The following is a 27,598-nucleotide window of genomic DNA, read 5'->3' on the forward strand; positions in this document are numbered from 1 at the left end:
AATTTAAACCTGATTCAAATTAATTCAAATTTTATATCAAATTTTATCTTTGGATTGCGAGAAAAAAAAGTTTCAAATTAATTTATATCAATAAAAATTGATTAATTCAAATTTTATTTCATCTTAAATTCTACAAACTTCGACATTGCACATTTTAATAAAAAATATTACATGAATAATGATTATTCAATTTATAATAATAATAAGTAATATAATGTAATATATAGACAAACGGAAAAAGAAGTGTGTAAAACAAAGATATTATTTTAAATATTCTGGTAACGGAAAAAGAAAAAGTGTCAACCATGATGAGTTTAGTGGCGGGGGTGTTGTGTACCTAAGTATTCGTTGCTCCATATTTTCCATTTTGGCTGCCACCACCTTCCAAATTCCTATGAAAAACAATAAAGTAATGATCTGATGAGATACTTTCATATTTATTTCAGACATGTTATAAGAGTAAAATAATCATAAAATAAATTTTTATATTTAAAAAAAATAAAGTTAAAAGTAAAAAAAAATAATGAATATAAAAAATTGATGTATATTAAAGTATCATTTCTCATACCAATATTTTATCTTTATCGACCTATAGGATCAATTGGGGACATCACAAGACAAATTTTATATATAATAATATAAGTATTCGATCCGCATGGTGATCTCAGAAAGCATCTTTAAATATGAACCTTTTGGACTCTTTTCTATATTCAATGTTTAGTTTTGTTCTAATTAATATATATTAATATAATGCGACATGTGGAATGTTCTGAAGTTTGGCAGATTGGCAGAACTTGGTTTCCAAGCTCAGGATTTGACTACCTTGATTCCTTCAATTGCATGTTCACATTCTTAATTCCTTCAATTGCTCTAATAATTTCTTTCGTATTAGCGTTTAATAATTTTATACTACCACACTGCTCTATATACAAGTTGATAGCTACCTTTTGTGACTATTTTATGCAGGATTAGGTATCTTCTAATCGAGCTCAACAAAATTAACTTTTGGACTTTGCCATTCTATATAATCAACACATGTCAAAGCATTACAGAGAATAAATCTGTTTTTCCCCTTTACTTTTAACGCATTACCTTTAATTTAATATCGAACACACCATGCAATAATAAACCAAATGGGAGACTTTGGTTGAAACCCAATAACTAATAATATGCATAGTGCTTAGTTTTCTGTTCTTTTGACCAATTTAAAGTTGATGAGAACCAGAACACATAAGGTCCAAAATGGACCGCGCATGGCTTTCTATATATATTAAGCTGGAGGAGCAGTGTCCACTCACAAAACCACAACTTCAAGTTAAACTTGACCTAGCCATAATGGCTTTGAATTCACGTTGCAACGTGGTTTTCTTCTCTGTTTTGTTCTCTCTTCTTGCCATAGCTTCTTCTCAGCTTTCTTCAGATTTCTATGCAACATCATGCCCCACTGCTCTCTCCACCATCAAATCTGCAGTGAAAAGTGCTGTTTCCAAAGAGCGTCGCATGGGAGCATCCTTGCTCCGGCTCCATTTCCATGACTGCTTTGTTAATGCAAGTTCTTTCTTCTCTCTTTCTCTCTCTACTCATCGTTTCATCTCTTTCACTCTCTTACTCATGCATGAGTGATTTCACGTACGCCTGCATATATATATGTATACATTCATTGTTCCCTGCATGAACATCCATGCATGTATGACATACAAAATATACAGATAAAATAAGCAACTTATATTCTCACCACCCTTGAGAATTGTTTTTCGTTTGTGCGTAGAGAAGCTAATACTGTGTTATAACAGAAAGAACTTCAACTTTACATGATCTCGAAACATTTCTTCACCCTTGGACTTTGTCATGGAATAGAATAGAATATATATGTAGCTTGTATGAGTTTCAATGCGTTACACGTTTATTTTATTAGTATATATATGCCATGGAGAACACATTTTGCGTTTATTGATTAAATGTTATTATGAAACTTGTAGGGATGTGATGCATCAGTTCTTCTAGATGACACTTCGAGCTTCACGGGAGAGAAGTCAGCTGCTGCAAACGTGAATTCTCTGAGAGGTTTTGATGTAATCGACGACATCAAAAGTCAGTTGGAAAGTGCTTGTCCAGGAACTGTTTCCTGTGCAGATATTCTTGCTGTTGCTGCTCGTGATTCTGTTGTAGCAGTAAGTTAATTTAGTACCATAATACTAATAATATGAACATATAGAAGAAAAATACACAAACAAGAAAGTTCATTACATATGTATAACAAACGAATGATTAGATTTTCATTAATTTATTGATGTATGGTAATTGTAGATTCTCATAATAATTATATTAAGAGTGATACTTTTATGATTTCTGATGAGTGGCCTTTTGGTTATCTCAGTTGGGTGGTTCATCATGGACTGTTGGCTTAGGCAGAAGAGATTCAACCACTGCAAGTAAAGATGCTGCCACCACAGATATTCCATCCCCTCAATTGGATCTGAGTGATCTCATAACAGCTTTTTCAAATAAGGGGTTTACCACCAAAGAGATGGTAGTTCTCTCAGGTAATTGAGAACTATGGAGACTTTTCTAGTGCATTTTGGTATCTGATATGTAAATTCGGCACAACCTGATGATCCTTTTATTTCTTATATAAAAATTATTGTACAATTTGTAGGAGCTCACACAACAGGGCAAGCGAAATGCCAGTTCTTCCGGGGTAGGATTTATAATGAAAGCAACATTGATTCAGATTTTGCAACATCAACACAGTCAAATTGCCCTAGCACTGATGGTGACAGCAACCTGTCCCCACTTGATGTGACCACCAATGTGTTATTTGACAATGCTTATTTCAAGAATCTGGTGAACAAGAAAGGGCTTCTGCATTCTGATCAGCAACTCTTCAGTGGTGGTTCCACCGATTCTCAGGTCACTACCTACAGCACAAGCTCTTCAACTTTCTATGCAGACTTTTCTAGTGCCATGGTCAAAATGGGAAACCTCAGTCCTTTAACAGGAACCAGTGGCCAAATCCGTACAAATTGCCGCCTAGTTAACTGAAAATGCAGAACTTTCGATGAGCATGAATTGAGCAAAGCTAGCCACAGAATTATGCTCATTCAGTCACAATCTTTATGTGTTATGGTTTTTGTTTTAGGTGTGTGCGAGTCTTGTTAACAATCAAAGAATTTGAATGTGTGTTTCAAGTTTACTTTTAGTTGTAGTTCTCCATCAATTGAATACTTTAAATAAAAAGTGTTATATATATTCTCATGCCATTTCAATTCTCATTTCATAAAAACAAGATTTTGCTATTTATTTAATCTTGTTATTAGTATTGAAATACTTGTTCCTCCAGAAAAGTAAATGAAGAAATAAATCAATAATCTATTCTTCCAACCATGGACTTCATTATTTCCATATATTCTGTGACACCAAATAATATTTGAGAATAGATAGATACACAAATGATGAAAAATAAAACCTAAACTATGCAAGATAGTCCAATATGTTTAAACTTAATATGAGTAAATTTATGGTTTAATGTCTCGGTAGGTCCCTATTTTCGGCGGAAATTTCAAATAGGTCCCTTTTCTTTTCGGCGTCTCAATTGGGTTCTTTTTTGTGTAAAATTGGAGCAATTAGGGGTCTGCCGTCAAATTACACAAACGGCCGTTTAAGTTTGCCTGCGTGTTATTAAAAATGATTTTGAATTAATTTTTGTATTAAAAAATGGATTTGTTCTTCAAGGGCAAAAAAGGCAAACTGGGGCAAACCCTTTTCTTCTTTTCTTCTTCGATTGGAAGCGCGGAAGACAGGGATGGCTAGAGCAGGAAGCAATGGAGTGTCAGGGTACAACCCTCAGACTTTAACCCCTTCACGCAAGGTAAAAGAAAAAAGAAAATTCAATTGCGAGAAGAGGCAGAGAGACTGATCAAGAAGACGAGGAAAGGAGGGGATAAGGGGATTCTCTCTAACACTGCTATGAATTCCTCTGTTGACTCAACATATTGACCTACTCAGAAACTCATCACTTCCTCCATTCTCTGTCAACACCGACCACCCATATCCAACCATCACCACCATCTTCATTCACTCATTTTTTTTTCCCAGTCTCTGCCTACTGCAACCATACAAACTCCAACCTTTGACTCCTCTCATCCGTAACCACCTCAACGCCTTCATCATCTATCATACACTTCTCACACTACTCTCCACCCCTCACATTACTCACCTGTATTCACTAGGAACCATCAAGAACCACTCGGGCACAAACAAAACAAATTTTGAGTTTCTCTTCATGTCTCCAACAGTCAAAAAACAGGAACAGTGAGAAGCACGGTGAAGTTAGGTTGTCGGAGAAGAGCGAAGAAGGAGAAGGTCGCGTTGACGCTGGTAAATCTTCCTCCTATGGTGACCGTCATCGCCGGTGGCTGTCCTAGCTTGACGGAGCGTGGTCGCGCAACGGTCGCCTGACTGGAGATCTCGAGGGGTCACGACGGTTGTGGACGCTGGTGCAGGAGTGCTTTGCCCGAAGTGAAGCGGGGCGCTGGGAGAAGCCCTGGTGGTGACCGGCGTCGTCGCCGGCGGTCCTGATAGCGAATAGCATCGTGACCTCTTGTAAGTTCTTCATTCGGAAGGGATTTCCCCTCCGCGCTTCCAATCGAAGAAGAAAAGAAGAACCGCGCTTCCAATCGAAGAAGAAAAGAAGAAAAGGGTTTGCCCCAGTTTGCCTTTTTTGCCCTTGAAGAACAAATCCATTTTTTAATACAAAAATTAATTCAAAATCATTTTTAATAACACGTAGGCAAACTTAAACGGCCGTTTGTGTAATTTAACGGCAGACCCCTAATTGCTCCAATTTTACACAAAAAAGAACCCAATTAAGACGCCGAAAAGAAAAGGGACCTATTTGAAATTCACGCCGAAAATAGGGACCTACCGAGACATTAAACCTAAATTTATTTGTTTGAGTACATTATTACATTTCTATTCTCAATCTCTTTGTTTATAAACTCTTCTTTGTGTACTTCTTTATGATTGCATTTTCGTTTGTATGTTTTTATAAAAGAATTAGAACACTTCAAATATTTTTAATTAATATATTTTTTATTGTTGATAAAAAAATAAAAAAATAAATGAAGACTAAATGTTAACAATTATATAAAGTTTTTGGATGCTAATCTTGGACTAATCCCTTTTGGACATTAGACTAACTATGCATCGTTTGACCATAAAAAGTCAATATCTTATCTCAACATCTTTATAGTTTGGAGTTGTAGGCTTGCCAGGCTAAGATGTAACCTTTCAACCATGCATATAGAACATGTTTTTCTAGAAGAAAACAGATATTTTTGAAAACATTTTTACATAATATATGTGTTGTGTTTAAATATCATTGTCCTTTCTGGAATATTTATCCCAAATAATTAATAGATAAAACTTAGAGTTATTATTAAGTAGTGTTTTTTAATTAAAATTAAATTTGTATCTTCAAGAACTTGGGGAAGGACAAGATCTCAACACTGGTGTGCAAGTTGCTACGCACCTTCATGGGGTATCAATGGCACCAAAAGTGCCTTCAACAACTCTGGTTCAGAAAAACAGAACTTTGGAATTTGGAAGGGCCAAGTTTGGTGCTAGGTACGAGTGATAATGATAGACTCAAGTAAATTATATAAATATATTTTGATCATTTATAAAACAAAAGTCTTTAATAAAATTAAGGTTTAATGTCTCCGTAGGTTCCTATTTTGGTCATGAATTTCAAATAGGTCCTCTTCATTTTCGGCGTATCAATTGAGTCCTTGTTTTTGTAAAATTGAATCAAATACAGGCCTGCTGTTAAATTGGACAAATGGCCGTTACAGTATTGATTACGTGGCATTTAAAACGATTTTTATATTAAATAATTGGTGTGCACAACTATATATTCAGTTTTGGGTAAGGGCAAAGTAGGAAATTTGAACATCAAATTGAATCCCAACTACACTTCCATTTCACCATGTTTTTTGGCAGAAAGATTAGGGGTTCTGCCAGCCTTCTCTTCATTCTTCCATCTCCCACAAACACAATCAAATCTCCCCTGCCAGACCGGTTGCCGCCTCCTCCGTCGGAGCCACCACCGGCCACGGCGTCACTACCCTTTCTCCCTCTTCTTGCTTCGAAAATGGTAACCCAGGGAGGGGTTTGCTTCCGCCAGTTTATGCTCACGGCCGCCGCCCCCATCGAAGCCTCCCTCCTTTGCAGGTGACGGCTACACCATGCTTGCCCTTTAGAGTCGGGTTTTTCTGTTGATGAAGAAGTGGCTGCTGATTCCCCTGGAATGAAGGCAGTCGATGGCGGGAGGATAAAGCTGATGTTGATGCAGATAAATTTGAATGGGCAGTGATTCTGGAGGTTGAGTCTGGTTTGGTGAGGAATTACGAGGGGTGGAGAGTAGTCAAAGGTTGAGGGTTTTTTATGGTTACAGTGGGCAGAGGCTTGGAAAAAAAAAATGAGCGAATGAAGATGATGGGTGTTGGAGGCCGTGGGCGTTAGATGTCGAAGAGGAAATGGATGAAGATTGAGGTGTAGTTGGGATTCAATTTGATGTTCAAATTTTCTACTTTGCCCTTACCCAAAACTGAATATACAGCTGTGCACACCAATTATTTAATACAAAAATCGTTTTAAATGCCACGTAACCAATACTGTAACAACCGTTTGTCCAATTTAACGGCAGGCCTGTATTTGATTCAATTTTACAAAAACAAGGACTCAATTGATACGCCGAAAATGAAGAGGACCTATTTGAAATTCATGACCAAAATAGGGACCTACGGAGACATTAAACCTAAAATTAATTCACTAAAAATACTTAAATTTTTAAGGAACTTAAAACTTAGTTAAGTAATTTTGTTCCGAAAATATATGAACACCACCATGCAAAGTAACATATACATCATTCTATTTAATAAAACTCAATTAAAATATATAAAATTCTAAATATCATTAAAATAAATATTTTTAATAAATGGCCAATTAAAAATTTTCAACCTTAAGAAAGGCAGTTAAAATTAAGTAAACACTTTTAATATACAACTTTTAAAGTTACTAAAGAAAACCAAAACAGACTAATAAAGATTTCATTCTGTCTCAAGATTTTTGTCATATTTGAACACAGCTCACCTCCATGTCAAATCAAAGTTCTTCCTCAGAAAACAATCGTAACTATAGTTCTTGACCTTACGCATTGTAATTATTTTAGTTCGTTATAATTATTTACTCTTTGAAAATTACGAACAAAATACAACTAATTCAATTTAATTATGAATTCATCACAATTAATTATACTAAAAAAAGTACAAAAGAAATACAAATAAGTTGCAATTACATGATAAAAAGAAATACATGGAACCTCAAAAATCTTTGACATTGAAGCTGCAACAGCATTCCTTAGTGGTATAAAAATAAATGACATCAGACACAGTAACTTCATTCAACATATTTTAAAATAAACTTTGAATATAAACCATTTTAGAAGTGATCACATACTTCATTGTGGAAACCCTACATCACTCCGAAAGCATTTTGTTGACTTTTCTGCAGTTGACTCTGATCTCTCCAGCATTCCCAGTAAGAGGCTTCATGTTACCCATCTTGATCATGGAAGCTTTGAAATCTCTTGCAAAAGCAAAAGGGTTCCTACTGTAGAGCCTCACCAAAGAGTCACTTTCACTGCCATCTCCTTTGAAGAGCTCTTGATCAGAATGGAGAAGACCCCTTTTACTTAGCAAAGAAGTATAGTATGAAGTGTCAACTCTCGAGGGAGTGAAACGATCCAACGGTGAAAGATTGCTATCTCCACCACTTTTAGGGCACGTGCTCTGCAAGGAAGATGCAAAGTTTGGTTCTATGTTGGTGTCGTTGTAAATTCTGTTCCTAAAGGTAGAGCATTGTGCAAATCCAATGGTGTGTGCACCAGAAAGAGCTACGAGATCTTGAAGGTCAAGTCCATGAGCTTGGAAATTTGCAAGAAGCTGGGAGAAGCTGAAAAATGGGGGAGGAAGGTTTGAGTTTGCAGCATCCTTGCTTGCAGTTCTTGCGTCCCTTCTTCCTAATGGCACTTTGTACCAATAGAGTGAACCTCCCAACTGTTATCAGAGAACCACACTCATTACTTTTTGAATATTTTCGTCTATAACATTTACTTCTACTTCATTTCATTTTACTTTTCTCTCTTCTTTCTTTACATTAACCCTTTGTTCACTTGAATGGATTTGGAAGAGAGTAATTGAGTGGATTTAAAGATAAATTATTTTGTTGTTTCTTTGAATGAATTTGGAAGTAAGTGAGAGTGAATTTAGAAGCAATGTTTGTGAGAATTAGTGTAAGATTTGATTGATGTGACAAATTAAAAAAATTTACTTCCAAATCTACTCTTACCTACTTTCAAATCTATTCAAATAAACAAAAAAAAAATTATTTTCAAATCCTCTCAAATCTATTCCATCACTCTCTCCCAAATCCGTTCAAATTAACAAAGTCAGTCAGAAAAATTCCATATCGACTAGAGATAATACCAATTTATAGTATATAAATAAGTATAAATCTCATTTTACAAACCGATTTTGTAAAATTGAATTAGACTTAAAGTTAACTTCTTAATACGTTAAGTTACTAATCATATTATTATTCTTTCATCATAATTTATTTGTTCCAGAAGTGTGAGAATGAGATTAAGATTAGTATGACTAGTGTCCACACTCACAATGGAAACAGAATCACGAGCAGCAACTGCTAAGATATCTGCACATGATACCACAGGACGTTTGCAAGCTTTGTCAACCGCTGCTTTGATTTCATCAATAACCTCCAAACCTCTGATTGAGCCAATATTTGGGAGTGCAGTCTTCTCCCCTGTGAAATTTGGGGTGTCATCCAGCAGAACTGATCCATCACAGCCCTATAATTTCAGCCATACACATTACCTTTATTAGGATAACAATATACATTAATATATATATACAATGTTCTTGCATGCATTACATTCGTCAGAAATAGTTGCATTGCATCCAATACATAGTTCTCTGAAACTTTCTGTTGCCAAATATAACCATTATGTAAAGTCTTTTACTTTGTTACAATTGTTACGTTCCCATTTTACTTTATTATGAAATTATCATTATACTTATTTTCTATATCAGTTCGAATGATAATCGAAATAAAAAAAATTCTATACTTATATATTTATAATGTTGTCACCGTACTATTTGTTATGACAGAAGGATTATAACCAATATAATAAATTGTCTATTTTTAAACCAGTGTCAATTATTTAAATTCGGCACCTATGAAAATTAATCAGCTAACTTGACTCAGTCAACTTGGCTTGAAAATGAAGTATATATGCAGGCTGTATATAAGAAGTCAAGGAGAGGAAAACAAAAAGTCAGAAAATGATCATGAATAAAAAACCTGATTTAATTGATAATTTTCAAGTTGACTCTGTTACTAATTACACTAGCAGCATGTAGAAAAGAAGGCTAGATAAGATTACCATTTAGAAGACAGACACATGCTATATATATATATATATATATATATATATATATATATATATATATATATATATATATATATATATATATATATATATATATATATATATATATATATCAGATCAATGTTGCACTATCTGCAATGCTTCATATTGTAATTTTCTTTTGTCTAACTTTCAGAGTGAGAAAGAGTATAAATCCAATACGGATATGTGATACGAACTAAGGAATACATGATGCATGAATTGGTTAGAAAAAAAGATGGATCTGTATGCAACTCACATTGACAAAGCAGTCATGAAAGTGCAAACGCAGTAAAGATGCTCCCATACGCCGTTCACGGAATATGGCTCTTTGACAACTGACTTAATGACTGGAAGTGCCTGAGGGCAAGCCATGTAAAAATCAGGACTGAGTTGCTGTGCATGAGAAGGGATTGTGAGAAGTATGGCCATGGCAAGAATAAGGAAGTGTTGGAGATGAGAAGCCATTTCCTTTTTTATCATCATCTTAACAAGTGTATGATTTGTGAGTTTATCTCAATTGGTAGAGGGCATTTATATAGGCTCCAAGTAGCAACCAGCTATAGCTTACTTGTTAGAGTAATCTACGTAAAATTTTTGGATCCTTATGTTTCAACTTGATTTTGCTAAATAACAAATTGACGAAACCGCGTAAGAGAAATGTTCAAATATTGCCCCCACTGGCTACTTATTTCTATGCATTGCATGCAACTTTAAGTACATTATGCATGCCAGCTTGAAATGGGAAAAAGTCGCATGTTAAGCAAAAACTAAGAATGTTAAACAAAAAACAGTGAAGAGTTGTTTTAAGAATCTTGGCCTCAAAATTTGAGGACTAATATTTCAGAATACAGAAAACTATAATGGATATTTACACCAAAGTTTTTGAAACGCAGGTTCACAAAGAAACCATAAAATGGATAAAGTAATCATGAAAAAAATGGAGGTTTTTGATAAAAGTATTACGTATCAGGGTCAAAAGAGAGTTGTTGTTGGTACAAATTTAATGAAACTCGTGAAAAAAAAAATACAATCACTGTTTGAATATTTGATTTCAAATTCAAATTTACTCGCACACCTTTTAAACAGAAAAAAAGAATTATTTCTCACCATAGTTAAAAGAAAAGAAAGTAAACTTTTAGTCTAATAAGTGTATTTATATATATTTTTTAAATTGATCTTATTTTTAGTTGATGAAGAACTTTTTCAAACATTAAAATATTTTTATGTGAAATTAGAAATTAATGAGAAGTTTAATAACAATTAAAAAGTAAATTTTATTAAGATAAGATGTAACAATGATTCTGATAAGTATATTAAGAAGTTAACTTCTAAAATAATATTTATAATATATATATATATATTATAAATTTATTTTTTTCTCTAACATTTAATAATCTTTATAAATATAAAATAATTTCAAACAAAAGTTAATCTTTGTTCATAAAAGTTAATCTTGATATATTGGAAAAAAAGAAAGTAAAAAGTAATGAGCGATGTGTCAAAAGTATAAAAAAAATCTTATATCAAAGTATCGTTATCTTTTAAAATATTTCGTCGATCTTATGATACATTATATATTATTTTATCGTAAACTTTTCTGTAAACCTTATTAGTGATCAACATCTCAAATTGTGAGCGGCAAGTGAAAAGTCAAAGCCAACTTCTATGAAGTAAACTTATCATAAAACATGCGCGTAAGAGTAGCTAGTTGCTATTTGTTTATCATGAGTATTATTTCTATATATGAATATAATAGTTCGTATTGACAAATTGGTAACCATGTAAAGTTGAAAATTTTGAAACGAAAAACTCGACCAGTTCTGCAATGTCAAAACAAAAGTAAACAGTATCTTATATATAGTTTCTTTTTCGTGCTGAACTACTTATTATTAGGTCGGCTTAGGAGGATTCGTAATTTGTATAAAGTCATAATTTCAATCTAATTGCCATCATTGCCAAAAAAATTATAAAGGGATATATTAAGTATATTTGGATTGCAAAAATTCTTAATCAACTTTTATATATGTATATTCAACTATGATGATTTCTTCAAAAGTCAACACTATATGCATGCACGCATATAAATTTTTATTGGAATATAAGTATATAAAAAGAAAAGCTATTACATTGGCATTGAATTAATGATATCTCTAACAACTACCCGTTTGTGTAGGCGAAACCTTGGTGACTAAATATTTAATATTCATTTAATTTCAATTCATTCTCGAATGGAAATAAATGAATTTGTTATTGTTTAAGGTTGTACGAATTTCCTAAACGTATTCTGTCACAACTGTCTGCCAATACATGATTTCTAAGTTGTTGCAGGTGACTTTAGGGTTTAAGTTGCTGTAATTACTGTGGGTACGCTTACGGTTTATGTTGCTGTGGGTGAGTTTTTATTTTTAAGAATGACAAAAAAAACAACAATTATATATTATATATACACACATACATATATATTGTTGTAATAATGTTAGATTATTGCAAAAGAAAACGTTGGATGGTAACGGTCAAAACTTTAATTGCCAACAACGTTCAAATTCATTTTATTAAGTGCTCCAACGATAAAATATTTAATGGCTGTTATTGTCTTTTATTGATTTTATTCTTTCCTAACTCTATAAATAGAGAGTTTTTCCCCCGATATACACCAAAAGTTGTCTTCTCTCCTTTTCCTTTCTTCTTTTCCTCTTATAAAATTATTCTGGGTTTATTTTATACTCTTTTTAGAGATCCTTGCTAGTTCTGAGATCCTCAGAGATATTCTGGGGAGTTACTATTGTTTCCTAGGAGACTTGTGCAATACACCGCGGATATATCCTTAGTCCTTAAGGACAGTGAATCTACATGCCTCAGGAAATATTGTTCGTGATTATGTCAGCTCTTTTATACAACAATCTTAAGGACTTATGGCTGACATCAACAACTCAATCCCGGAGGATCAAAACTTTATTTTTAGAACTCAGACGGTATTTGCGAAACCCATAACTTCGAGAGGCTGCCAAGGTGCTTGCAGCAACGATGGCTTCTGATCGCATTTGTAAGGACCGCGGATGAAAACGGAGAAGATGAGGTACTTGAGTAAATTTTTATATATTTTACCTACAAAGGGAAAAGCACAACCAGGTATTTTCTCGTTTACCAATTTTAAAAAATATTTTAAAATTATGGGGGTGTAGGTAATTTTACTTAATTACTCGAAAAATAAATTTTGGCTTTTCACCTAATGATATTGATAGTATTCTAAATTTGAAAATGATGATTGTGTCATTATATGTTTGTATGTGGATGACATATGTTAAATTTTGGTACACGCAATGAGATTGTCGCTAGAACTAAATTGTTTCTAGGATCAAAATTTGAAATGAAAGACATGGGTGAAGCCAATGTGATTTTTGGTATTAGAATCATAAGGAAGGGAGATAGTATATTACTATCCCAAGAACAATATATTGAGAAACTTCTTAAGAAGTTTAGGTTTTATAACCTCAAACCAGTGAGTATCCCTTATGATGCTAATTCTAAATTAATGAAAAATAAAGGAGAATCATTGTCTCAGCCTTAGTATGCTCAGATAATTGGGAGCTTACTGCACTTGATGTGCTTTTCTAGACCTGATATTGCTTATGCAGTAGGTAGATTGAGTAGGTACACTTAATGTCCAAATCAAGAACATTGGGATGCACTTTCCAGGCTTATAAGATACGAAAGAGGTTCAATGGATTATGTCATTAAATATAGTGGATTTCACGCTGTACTAGAAGGGTACAGTGATGTTAACTGGATCTTTGATTCAGATGAGACAAAATTCACTAGTGGTTATGTATTCACACTTGGGGGTGGTGCGATTACATGGAGATCAGCCACACAAACAATTAAGATCAACAATGAAATATGAGTTTGTCACTCTTGAGATGACTAATAGTGAGGCTGAGTGGTTCAAAAACTTCTTAGCAAACATTCCACTAGGAATGAAACCAACCTCATTGGTGTCAATACACTATGATTGCTAATCGGCAATAGCTATAGCTAAAAACAAGAATTACAATGGAAAGAATAGACATATTCAATTGAGACACAATTTTGTGAAGCAGCTGCTAAAGAGTGGAACTATTCCCATTGATTATGTGAAATCAGAACAAAATCTAGTAGATCCTCTGACAAAACTCATGGGAAGACAAATGATATTAGAAACATCAAGGGGAATGAGACTTAAGCCACTTGCAAACAAACAAGTGATGGTAACCCAACCTTTGTGATTGGAGATCCTATGAATAAGGTTCATATGGGTAAAAACAAGTCACTTGTTAGTTCTGATAGCACTAAATTGATTTTAATCAATTATGTTCATTCCTATGGTGTGTGTGAAAGTGCTAGAGACTTCGTTATTGAGAGGCTAAACTTTGTTATTAAAATTCTATGTGGTGAAAGAATTTTAGTTTAAACAAAGTTTTTAATGATTTTCATATCCCTTATGGGTGGCGTATGATTTGCAGCATACACTTGATGAAATCACCTATATGAGTGTCGAGTGAGGCCGCTTGCATGAGATCTTGGCATGATCTCTAGAGCACTCACGAATATCAGGCACGCGCATGGCCTAGTAAGCGCAACACAGCAATAACGCAAGGATTATGGGGGTGTATTGTGATTGAGAAAACTCTAACACACGTCAAGTGTCTTTGGTTCATATAGCTTGCTATACTAACTACACTGTGTGTTAAGTATTTCAATCTAAGACTGATTCATAACTACACTGTGTGTTAAGTATTTCAATCTAAGACTATTTCATATAGCTTGCTATACCAGGTTTGATGCATTACATCCTATGAGACCCAGAATAAAAGTTTATTATCTTTTTTCTTTCGCAATAAGTGAGGGATTGTTGTAATAATGTTAGATTATTGCAAAAGAAAACGTTGGATTGCAATGGTCAAAACTTTAATTGCCAACAACGTTCAAATTCATTTTATTAAGTGTTCCAACGGTAAAATATTTAATGGTTTTTATTGTCTTTTATTAATTTTATTTTTTCCTAACTCTATAAATAGAGAGTTTTTCTCCCATTCCAGATATACACCAAAAGTTGTCTTCTCTCCTTCTCATCTCTTCTTTCCCTCTTATAAAATTATTCTGGATTATTTTATACTCTTTTTAGAGATCCTTGCTAGTTCTGAGATCCTCAGAGATATTCTGAAAAGTTCCTGTTGTATCCTGGAGGACTTGCGCAATACACCGCGGATAAGTCCTTAAGGACAGTGAATCTACATGCCTCAGGAAATATTGTTCGTGATTATGTCAGCTTTTATACAATATATATATATATATATATATATATATATATATGTATGTATACATATATATATGTATGTATACATACATATCTATGTATACATACATATCTATGTATACATACATATACACATATATGTATACATACATATACACATATATGTATACATACATATACACATATATGTATACATACATATACACACACATATATATATATATATACATACATATACACATATATATATATATACATACATATACATATATATATATATATACATATATATATATATATATTTATATTTATATAGCTACTATAAACTAAAAGCTATTTTAGTATACATGATGGATAAATTACGCTTTTAAGCTTTTGTAGTACATTCAACATTTAAGTTTTTGTAGTACATGGATTAGATGGATTATGAGTTGTTTAGAGTCATCTCATTTTTCAGTTTTAGTTAAGGATAGTTTAAGTGAGGAGTTGAAGTTAACAAAAAGACTTAAATAAAGTTACTCATCAATTTCATCCCTAGTTTTAATAGTTGTACAAGATTTATCTGAGATTTTAAACATATAATTGTTACGAAACATGTGTTAGATGGTGTTACATTAGGAAAAAAAGATATGTAAGTTTTTGTGTGTGTAATGCTAAGACTTAGAATACGTATTAGTAATAAAAAGTATCTTCAGATGCTTTCAACTTAGCAGATTTAGTGTTATAATTTTCATAAAAGTAAGATTAGAAGGATGAGTTAAATATTAATGAGCTAAAAGCTTTTGAAGGTATTTAATTGTGACATAAAGAGTGTTCCATCTTAGGAGTGAAAGTAAGGGAAAATCCAAGAATACGGTTTTTTGACAGCCCATGCTATATAATAAGATGAAGAAGAAACTGAGACACTGCAAAACACACCAATCAAATACCAAATTTAACTCAACAATATTTACCATATATTAAACTAAATCAAGTAATTTACAATCAAACAATTCAACCATTCAATCACGATCAACATACACAAAGGTAAACGAGATAAATTAAATTGTAAAAAAACATATTCCTAACTTCTCTTCTTAGATAAAAAAAACTCTCTAACTTAAAGAGTTACTTTTTAAAACTCTATTCTAACAACATCTAACTATATAAATAAAATACTAATAAAAAATCAAAATACATCATCATATTACAAACAAACAACAGTTCACCTTAACCTAGTTTGAGTTACATGCATAAATTAGATTATCACTTCAACTCAAAATAATACACTAATTAAAAAAATGAACTTACTTATTTTAAATTCTGATTAATTGGATGTAAAATTTTCTGTAAAGATTTTTCTTACAGTCTTTAATATTAAAACAGATGAAAGATGAAATCAAAAATAAAAAATCTAAAAAAGGCAAAGAGAAATTTTTAAAAAAGTTTTTAGAGAGATAATGATTTTGTATAAATGAAAATTTCGCATAATATAGAAACTTCAAAGTTATTACCAAATGGACATACTTCAGTTAACATATATAATACATTTGCATAATACATTGTGATCGACATGTATTACCTTCAAGAATAAACTCTCCACACTGACCTTGTGGGCGAGTCAACAAGTAATTTAGGAAGAAATCATGTATGTAACCATGCAATAATTAATATTGGGTAGGTATTGACTACATGCATCTCCTATTCACTATGCTTACTCTGTCAATTAGATAATAATTATCCAAAGAAAATAATAATCCCAGTTACTTTAGGAGTAGACCAACTCCAAATAATTAATAGAGTTTATTTTCCGTATATTCTTTCACATCTATACCAGATTTAATAAAGCTTTAATAATAATTAGGCGCTCATACGATAGCAAGATTCCTTTATTTTATGTTGCAGGCCAAAAGATGACAGTAATTATTTCTTAAACTTTCAATGTTTGACCTAAAATTAAGCTTATGATTGGATCCATATACAGTGGAGATGAGTGTATACCCGCTGGTAAATTGCGCGTAATACGGAGAGATTAAAAGTTGAGAGAAACAAGTAACATAATGTAACTTATTTGTTGTTAAGTAGTGTACGTTAGTTACTATTATAGTCATATAGATTATTAAAATAATTATTTCAAAACAATAGTATTGTTCATAAGAGCATGCTCTTATTTATTATCTTTCATATTTCTACAAATACATACATATTTATACTATTTCATATAATATTCATGAAATTATTATTTAATATTTATACTATTACAGTTTTAAATACAAAATGAGGATAAGAATAATGCATGCTTATTTTCAGCAAGTCAACTTCAATTATTTTATTTGGATCGAATAGCAAAATTTTAAAAATCTTGCGGTGATTCACTCTGCACGAATTCAGAAAGTACAAATTGTTGCATAGTCACCGTCTTACAGCGACCTTTATCTTTAGAAGGTTTCTTTATGGTTCAAATCTTTGAACCTAACACGTTAATCTTAACAAAAACATAAAAAACATAATCACAGACAGTTTAAAAACACACATGCGTGACATATTATAATAATAAAATAATAACAATTTCTCAATCTTTGAATCTTTATTGTGGTCCATAGAAAGATGGATGCAGCATTAGTTAACACTTCTGCAATTGCGTCTGATCTCTCCCTTTCTGCCGGTGAGAGGCTTCAAATTTCCCATCTTGATCATGGAAGCCTTAAAATCGTTAGCAAATGCAAAAGGGTTCGTGCTATAAAGCTTCACCAGCTTGTCACTTTCACTGCCACCCCCCTTGTAGAGTTCTTGGTCAGAGTGAAGGAGACCCTTTTTGCAGAGCAATTCCTTGAAGTATGAAGTGTCAACATTTGCAGGGGTTGGGTCCAATTGAGCCAAGTTGCTATCACCACCAACTCTAGGGCATGTTCTGCGCAAATAGGCTGCAAAGGTAGGGTTGATGTTGGTGTCGTTGTAGATGCGGTCTCTGAAGGTGGTGCACCTTGCAAACCCTATGGTGTGACCACCAGAGAGTGCCACTAAGTCCTTGAGGTTCATTCCGTGAGACTTGAAACTGCTGAGAAGCTGTGAGAAGCTGAAAAATGGAGCGGGAAGGTTGGTGTTTGCAGCATCTTTGCTTGCAGTTCTGGCGTCTCTTCTGCCTAGTAATACTGAGTACCATAGGTTTTGACCTCCCAACTGTTATAGCAACACAAAATTTGATACTTTTTAAGAGCTCAATATAAACCATCAATGAACTATAAACTACTTTTTTATTCCAGAAGTTGAAAAGAATTGGTAGATACTGTTAACCTAGAGAGAAAAAAAGAGTATTTAGTAATATTGTATATGATAATTGAAAATAATTAATTAACTATAATATATGCTTACGATGGCCACAGAATCTCGAGCAGCTGTTGCTAAGATATCAGCACATGAAACGACATGGCCATTGCAAGCGTTGTCAACTGCTGCCTTAATCTCATCAACCACTTCAAACCCTCTTATGGAGTTGAGATTTGGTAGGGCTGTTTTCTCGCCAGTGAAGTTCCTTGTGTCATCTAACAGAACTGATCCATCACATCCCTGTGCATAATACAAAGTAATAACGAAGTTTTCAACTTTGATCAGCAAAGTAAACATAGAAAACTAGGGCACAATGCTGTGTCTAAGTTTATGGCATGAAAACCTGAAAGTAATATAACACAGTAATTGATAGCTTACATTAACAAAGCAGTCATGGAAATGCAGACGCAGCAGTGATGCTCCAATGCGTCGTTCACGAATAATTGCTCGCTCAACAACTGATCTTATGATTGGTAATGCCTTGGGACAAACTTTGTCATAGAAATTAGCACTGAGATGTGCATTGGAAGGGACCATAAATGTGGCGAAAGTGGCTAGAACAAGCACAAGCAGGGATTGGATAATAGAAGCCATCGTGTTGTGCTCTTACCCTGCTTTGAACTTAGTTATTTTTGTTTTTGGCTAGGGTATGATTTATATACAAGGAAGTAGCAATAAGGTATCCATCAAAATTTATTATTTAGTGCTTCAACTAGTTATTCACGTAATATTTTATACATGATACAACTGGATGTGCATAACATTGCCCCTGCCACGTTGGCTAGAAACATCAAGTCAAGAGATGTTACATGTTTCAGGCTGTGTTTATCTATGAAAATGGAAATTAAACAACTATTATTACCCATCATCAGTGAAATTCTTTCATATATTTAAGTATATTTTAATTGAAGGTGAAGGAGTGTATCAAAATCCATTTAGGACTGCAAAATTCTTTATATGTTTCTATTTATCTTCATATTTTATATTTCAACTTAATATATAAATACAAAACTAACTTCGGCTTAAATTTGACAATCTTATCTAAATTTCATTTGTTGTTTAACCTCGTATCATTCCCTAATTTTCATATATAACCTAATTGATTGGTAAACATTTGTCTTTTTAATATATGTTAAGGTTTCAATTGCGTATAAGAAAATATCTGTTCAAATAAATTATTTTTTCCTCATGCAAAAATCTAAATTATTGATTTTTTACACTCATCTAAGCATACCTTTCACCCTTCCAAATTATATTAATTTTAGCAAAGTAAATTAATAATTTGTTAATAAGTTGGCTTAATTTCATCTCATTTGTAAGATTAGTTTGTATTTACTTATATATAATGAAACTAGTTTTATTTTTAATAAATATAAAATTTCTAACTCATTCTATTTTAAACCTGTGACTACACGCATTAATCAAGCATCTCCAACATATATGTTGCCAAAAATTATTGTCGTCTTAGGAAAAAATGTACAAATGGTCAATTTAGAGTGAATGACAGAAAGACTTTTGTAAATATATATATATATATATATATATATATATATATATATATATATATATATATATATAATATTTACAAAATTGAAATAAAATTAATAAAATTAAAGTTTGTACTTAAATTATAACGTTTATTATAGTGCAAAAACAACGTATAACGTCACGCGTTCAACGTCCAACCACTGAATAACCAACCTTGAAAATGATCGGTGATATTTTTGTAAATAAATGCAATTGTAGAACGTCGAAGCTCCATAGTTCAATGATGATAATTATTTAAACCAGCGCGTCATTATCTTTCTTCTTTTCTTTTAAACCACCAATAGTACGTCCAATCCTATAGGGGTTTGAACGTAATATTTGTCAGTCAAAAGCCAAAGAGTCACCCTTTTTAATTTTTTTTTTCTTTTTTCTTTTAAATCACATATAATACGTTGAATTTTGTAGGAGCTTCGACGTATTATTTGTCAACCAAAAGTTTCCCCTTTTTAATTTGAGTGGGAGATTAAATATTCATTCACTTTATCTTAGTGCACGACTTCTCTTCTCAAACTTTTCTCGAACGAAGTTTGACGACCATCACATATAATTTTTCTTTCATTTGATACAAATGCATGTTAATTAACTACTTTATGTATAATTTTCGTTTGTTTTGAACGATTATTTTCATGTTCTTGTACTTCATAGGTGCATTCTGTTTTCTCTCACTGGTGGAAACACTTTATTCCGACATACCTAGCTTTTGAAGGTTAGTTTTCATTTCGTTTTGAAGAACTTATTTGTTGAACTTGTTTGTTGTTCTTATTTGGTTGAACTTATTTGTTGTTGTTATTTGATTGAACTTGTGTGTTGTTTGTTATTATTGTTTATTGTTGATATTATACTATACGTTCATAGTTCATGTTTTATAAAATATCAAAAAATGATTGCTTAACGTCGAATATTAACAAAATTCAATACAATTAACCTCGAATTTTTTAAATTCGACATCAATTTAACGTCTTCCGATATGACGTCGACCTCAAATTTGACGTGAAAGACCAAAAAACAACGACAGTATACGATATATTTAGTTATATGAAAAATAAAATATATTAGTATATACTGAAGTGATATTTATCTTATCACTTAACATTAAAAAAACTAACTATAATTTAAAATATATATAAATAAATAAATATATATATATATATATATATATATATATATATATATATATATATATATATATATATATATATATATATATATATATATACACATATATATTCATTAGTATCAGCAAGGTCATAGTTTATGCTAAAAAAAAGATATCAGCCTTTTGTTTTTTTCTCTATAGTACATAGACTGTCGACACCATTTATCCAACTATTTCTACCATTGCAGTAGGACGAGCATTAGTGGGGTCAGATTCAGATTTGTATAACTTAAATTTAATATTTTAAAATCTAATCTGATCAATTTAGTATAACTTAAATTTAATATTTTAAATTTTATGTTTAACTATTTAATTTATTAGGTTAGTCAGATTCAAGTTGTGAGATTATAAATTAATTCGATTGGGTTTTAAAATTGTAAATTTATCGTAAATTAAACTTTTTTGATGAAAAAAATTATTTTTATTTTAAATAAATGACACAAAATAGTGAATCTTTAACTAAAATAATAACATGTAAAATTTTAATAATAATTATTATAATGGATTATCATTTCATATGAATTATTATTAAATTTTAACAAAATAATATCATTATTAAAAATATAAATTTAAAATATATTTATAAATTTTTAAATAAAAATATAAATTCACGTTAAGTAAAGTATTCATAAAGTTTTGTTTTTCAAATCTAATAACAATTATTCAATTTATTTAATTTTATTTATTCATATTCATATTCATATATGATTTTTTTTCACCGTGTACCTCTACATAGTTGTAGTGTACAAAAGAAGCTGTAAACCTTAGAACAAAACTTTTAAAGCATTATTTCGTTTTTCTAACATTTTATTTTCCTTAACTTTAATCAATCATGATTCTCATTGTCATAAATACTTTAATTGTTCCTAACTAATAACGTGTAATCTTCAAAGTTTATTGCAAGTAGGAGGAGGCATTCGTCCCTGAAGTTTAAGATAATAAGAATTCAAATGCAGAATATTTTTTTATATAATGAGCTGGAAAAGATGACCAAAACATGTTTTCTTCTTAATATTCAGATATAAATAATAGGCCGAAAGCATGTTTATTTGTATAACACCTAATTAATATTCAAAACTATATGCTGATAAATATATTTTTTATCAACATTAAAAATATATAAGTGAAACAAATAAAGTACTCTAAATCCAAAATATTTATATATAAAAGATAGTAAATATTAATAAACACAAAAATATAAACTCCAGCTCAACCAAACTTTTTAATTCATAATCAAATTAATTATAAATAAAAAAATTATCGATTAAAAATGAGACCAATTTACAATATTTAAATGGACGGAAACCTAACCTTATAAATATAACTTAATCTCACAAATATTGTTAAGTAGACTTTAACTCTTATTTATGTATGTTAAAAAGTTAACTTTAAACTTAATTCCGTTTCACAAAATCCACTTATAAAATGAATTAATATGAACTAACTTGTCGTCTATTCACCCAATATTACCAACTCCACATATAACAGAAGTCATTTTCAATAAATATTATCAACCCCACATGTAACAGAAGCCACTTTCAACAAATAATTTTAAGACATGCGCCCAACAATGGCAGAAAATTAAATTCGATCAAAATGTACAGTGATTCTACCATGTAAACAAATGTGAGACATGTGGAAACGTGATTGATGCAATTGACATTTTTTTTTCTTCTAAAGTAGAAGTCCAAAATGAATGGCAAAAGCTGACCTTTAGGAGTCATATTTTCATTAGAGACATTAAAGAAACTTTAATTATTAATTTCTTGGGTCAAAAGCATACTTGCATTGACCCTGAGGCAGTGATCACTATATATGATTACCACGAACTCAATCAATTATAGGAAGAGAGAACATTAAAATAACATAAAATCATAGAAATAGAGACAGATATCATACAACTTCATGTTATCCTAAAGCTTGTCAACGGTGTTAATAATAAATGCAATACTTTATCATTAGTCACACAATAATATGTTAATGCAAAGCATTATTATGCTTTAAACATAAACATGTGAAAATAAGATCTTTGCTATTTCGTGGTACACATATATATAACTTTTTTTCTGCAATTTCGAACAATAAAATAATTTGCTTTATGTCAGTTAAATGATTGTTCTTGGTGTGGATTAGGTGAACAATTAATTAGTTATATTCTTTAAATTGACAAAGCATGAAGCATAAATTTAACCAAAAAGCTAAATTGGCTTCAATCATTCACATCTTATCATTGCATGCTAGATAATATGTTAGATAATGTTTCGACTGGATCGGTGGGGACCCTGTAAAAACACACAAACTTATTGTCGAAGACGGACGGGCGGACCGCGAATTTGCATGGACCGGGCGGACACTGCTGAATCCCACGAACCGAAGCAAGCTGCACAGGCAGGCGGCACAAAGATGGACGGTCGCTGCTCCACGCTCCAAACCGGGCGGACGTCCTCCTACTCCAGACGCTCGCTCTCTGCTCCAAGCCGGGCGGACGTCCTCCTACTCCAGACGCTCGCTCTCTGCTCCGAACCGGGCGGACGTCCTTCTATTCCAGACGCTCGCTCTCTGCTCCGAGCCGGGCGGACGTCCTCCTATCCCAGACGCTCGCTCTCTGCTCCAAGCCGGGCGGACGTCCTCCTATCCCAGACGCTCGCTCTCTGCTCCAAGCCGGGGGGCCGGGTACCTGCTAAAGGCACTCCGACGCTCAAGTCAGTAATATGACAGAGCGTTCTATAATGCATGCATATGTTGCGTTCTAAGCAATCTGTCCAGAAATCATACCTGAGACCTTTATTTATATTGATCGTAATGGGCTTTTACCTTTTGGGGGCCTGGAAACGGCCCAATAATACCTTAATCTTCATTAAGGACTTTAATGTGTCATTTAGCTTTTAACAATGTTATCAACTGAGTGCGGATCATTTGGGAAGGCGTTCAGTCTATGGATGATTGGACGCTCGATCCTAATTGGTGGGCGGACGTCCAATCTTGGGTGGACGTCCGGCTCCCGAATGGGTGGGCGCTCGTTAGACACCTTGGGCGGACGTCCTTGGACGGATGTCCGGTTCCTGAGGACGCTCGGTCCAGATTATTTGGCGGACGTCCGGTTTTGGAATGTCTGGACGCTCGGTCCGGATTATTGGGCGGACGTGCCAACCTTGGGCGGACATGCAACCTTTGGCGGTCGTCCAGTTTTGAGCGGGCGACATTATATCAAACGTTCGCTCAGTCTATGCTGGGAGGGCCTATCAGTACAGATAATAAGATATAAATTATGTACTGGAACGGAACAAACATCAATTAAACTGGCAGGTTTAAAATAAATAATAACAATAATATAATAAGAAAATTAAGTTATTATAATATACTATTTTGTAAAATATGGCATTTCATTTATGGAAATATTATTTCTTTTTAAATATATATTTAAACAGGGCACATAAATAGTAAAATCTATAAAAAAATCTTAACAAATACAATTAAAAATTATATAATCTAAAAAATACAATTAAAATAACACAAATAACAAAAAATTTAACACATGTCATTTTCTTAATCAATCCTTTCAACTTTTCATTTCAAAATCCAAAATCTTTTACCTCTTTAAATAATTTTTAATATAGAATAATAAATCAATACATGTACACTAGTACAAAAACAGCATATAACGTCACGCGTTTAACGTTCAACCACTAAATCGTCAACGTTAAAAATGACCAATGGCATTTTTGTAAATAAATGCAATTATTAAACGTCGTTTATAATTGTAATTCGACGTAAAATGATATAAAACATCGAATGCCCCAGCGTTAAACGTCAAAAGGTTAGTGAATTCAATAAAAATTTGAGTGGGAGATTGAAAATTCATTCACTTTATCTTAGCGCGCGAGACCCTCTTCTCTTCTAAAACTTTTCTGAAACAAAGTTTGACGATCATCACATGTAATATTTCTTTCATTTGATACAAATGCATTTTATGTATGATTTTCGTTTGTTTTGACGATTATTTTCGTGTTTTTGTCCTTCATAGGCGCATTCTGCTTTCTCTTTCACCAGTGACGACACTTTATTCTAACGAACTCACCTTTTGAAGGTTAGTTTTCGTTTTCGTTTTGAAGAACTTATTTGTTGAACTTATTTATTATTGTTTGGTTGAACTTGTTTGTTGTTGTTGTTTGATTGAACTTGTTTGTAGTTGGTTATTGTTGTTTGTTCTTGATACTACGTTCATAGTTTTTGCTTTATAAAATACCAAAAATAGAAATTTATTGTTTTTATGTTTTTCCAGGTCTTGTAGAGTTGTAAAAAAGTATCACAATTAATTTAAAAAAAAGGTGATTAATATCATATATTAACAAAATTCGACGTCAATTTAACATCTCCTAATATAACGTCGTTTGCGAATTCGTTGTTAAAAACCAAAATATTCGACATTGTAGGTTATTTTTGTACTAGTGGTGGTATCTTCTCAGCTTTATATATAAAACAAGTTACTTATATCCTTATTACACTTTTCGTTTTGATTAACATTGAATGTTAAAATTATATTTTATTTGTTAATTTTGCAGTGGTTAAAGTTAAAACTAAATTCATGTCAGGTAAAGAAAAATGTCATAATTTTATATTTTATATTTAAACCCTGATTTTTATGGAAAGTTTTATCAATGAGAATTCGAACACGGTTAGATAGGGCTTCTTTAAATTTTTATTAGTTGATTTAGCCCATTGGACTTTTCCTTATGAAGTTCAGCATACTTATTTTCTGTTTTCATTTTTAGATGCTTTTGAAATTGATTTTTTAATTTATTTATTGATTTATATATTTATATATTTACATTTACATTTATATACTGACTAATTAAAATTGAGTGTTGACATTGTATTTTAATTGTATATTATTAACACCAAATACATGTCAGTTAAAGCAAAAGAAGAATTTTATATTTAAACACTGTTTTTCCTTCAAACACTTTTTTAAACATTGATGTTTTATATACTTTTCGGTTTTCAGTTTTAGATGCTTTTGAAATTTATTACTTTATATATATATATATATATATATATATATATATATATATATATTATATATATATGCTTTTCAGTTTTATATTCTTTTTTCTTTTAAGTGACTATGTATTCAACTGATAGAGCAATTTTAATGGCACAATTGCAAGCTAATGACTTGGAAAAAAAATATAATTTCTTTGTGATCACACAAAAAAACATTGGTCAAAAAGTTTTTATGCAAAAAAAATAATTTAGTGCCTTCTGATTTTGGATTGTCTTTTAAATTTTAAAGAATACAATTTTTAATATCACTGTTTTTAGTCTCTTAGAAGAGTTGAACTTTATTTATCATGTCTAGTATTTACACGTAGTCAACTGTATATTGTTATTCCTAGAGTCAGAACAAAACAAAAAAGGATTTGAAATTATAATTCTCGATGAAGATGGAAATGTAATTATCTCAACTAAAAAAAATTATGTATAAACAAATTTTCAAAACTCTTTAAGGTGTACAATTTCTTCTTATATGAACTTTTATTTCAATTAAAAGCTATCTTTATCAAAATTATGTTTTGATATTATTACTGGGTTAATGGCATATGAAAGATGGTGAAAAAAACAGTTATAATCAATAAAAAAACTCTTTATATCAATATAAAATTTCTAGATAATATAACATTTTGTAATCTTCTTTAATTTACATATACATTTTTATTTGAGACTACCATTGTGTACTCTAATTTGGATATATATTATTAATGGTGATTGTATTATTTTCTTAGTAAAATCAAATATTGCATTCTTACTAATCATGCTGGGTTTTTTTTCTCGTATATTTTTTAATTTAAATAAACGAGCCAATAAATTCAAATCATATAGAAACAAAGATAAACATGTCATTTTTTCTGAACTATATATGACATTTTGCACAGGTTTCAAATTGAAGATCAAAGTGCTTTTCTTTTTTGCTATTATCCACTTGTGACAATGCCTTTCTGTGAATAAGGGAAATGTTTTTTAAGTTGCCAAAGAAATTTTGAGTTAATTTCTTTATTAACTGTACATATATCTAATATATTAATCAATTTGGTATCATCATTACAAAGAAAAAAGTTTATACCTAGCTTCTGAAAACGATCAGCAAGTTCTTAAACAGCACAAAAAAGTATAAATGCCGTTTTCATTCTATAGTGAGAGAGAGAGAGAGAGAGAGAGAGAGAGAGAGAGAGAGAGAGAGAGAGAGAGAGAGAGAGAGAGAGAGAGAGAGAGAGAGAGAGAGAGAGAGAGAGAGAGAGAGAGAGAGAGAGAGAGAGAGAGAGAGAGAGAGAGAGAGAGAGAGAGAGAGAGAGAGAGAGAGAGAGAGAGAGAGAGAGAGAGAGAGAGAGAGAGAGAGAGAGAGAGAGAGAGAGAGAGAGAGAGAGAGAGAGAGAGAGAGAGAGAGAGAGAGAGAGAGAGAGAGAGAGAGAGAGAGAGAGAGAGAGAGAGAGAGAGAGAGAGAGAGAGAGAGAGAGAGAGAGAGAGAGAGAGAGAGAGAGAGAGAGAGAGAGAGAGAGAGAGAGAGAGAGAGAGAGAGAGAGAGAGAGAGAGAGAGAGAGAGAGAGAGAGAGAGAGAGAGAGAGAGAGAGAGAGAGAGAGAGAGAGAGAGAGAGAGAGAGAGAGAGAGAGAGAGAGAGAGAGAGAGAGAGAGAGAGAGAGAGAGAGAGAGAGAGAGAGAGAGAGAGAGAGAGAGAGAGAGAGAGAGAGA

The 27,598-nt window shown here is 32.1% G+C and overlaps 2 protein-coding genes and 1 pseudogene across 2 annotated transcripts; 1 reads left to right on the top strand and 2 right to left on the bottom strand.

The window, feature by feature from the left end:
- The first annotated feature begins 156 nt into the window (after nt 1-156).
- On the top strand, nt 157-3,260 carry LOC108343153 (cationic peroxidase 1). Its single transcript, XM_017581247.2, has 4 exons — nt 157-1,548; nt 1,980-2,171; nt 2,378-2,543; nt 2,657-3,260. Exons 1-4 carry the CDS (start codon nt 1,243-1,245, stop codon nt 3,040-3,042), a joined length of 1,050 nt encoding a protein of 349 aa, XP_017436736.2. The 5' UTR covers nt 157-1,242; the 3' UTR covers nt 3,043-3,260.
- Nucleotides 3,261-7,377: 4,117 nt separating this feature from the next.
- On the bottom strand, nt 7,378-10,049 carry LOC108341506 (cationic peroxidase 1-like; annotated as a pseudogene).
- A 7,116-nt stretch (nt 10,050-17,165) lies between these two features.
- LOC108342486 (peroxidase P7) lies at nt 17,166-18,760 on the bottom strand. Its single transcript, XM_017580269.2, has 3 exons — nt 18,528-18,760; nt 18,195-18,389; nt 17,166-18,002 (listed from the first exon to the last, which is right to left on the bottom strand). The coding sequence occupies exons 1-3, from the start codon at nt 18,741-18,743 to the stop codon at nt 17,442-17,444; spliced, it is 972 nt and encodes a 323-aa protein (XP_017435758.1). The 5' UTR covers nt 18,744-18,760; the 3' UTR covers nt 17,166-17,441.
- Nucleotides 18,761-27,598: the final 8,838 nt, after the last annotated feature.

The sequence above is a fragment of the Vigna angularis genome, chromosome 6 (assembly GCF_016808095.1).
Source record: "Vigna angularis cultivar LongXiaoDou No.4 chromosome 6, ASM1680809v1, whole genome shotgun sequence".
Taxonomy (NCBI): Eukaryota; Viridiplantae; Streptophyta; class Magnoliopsida; order Fabales; family Fabaceae; genus Vigna; species Vigna angularis.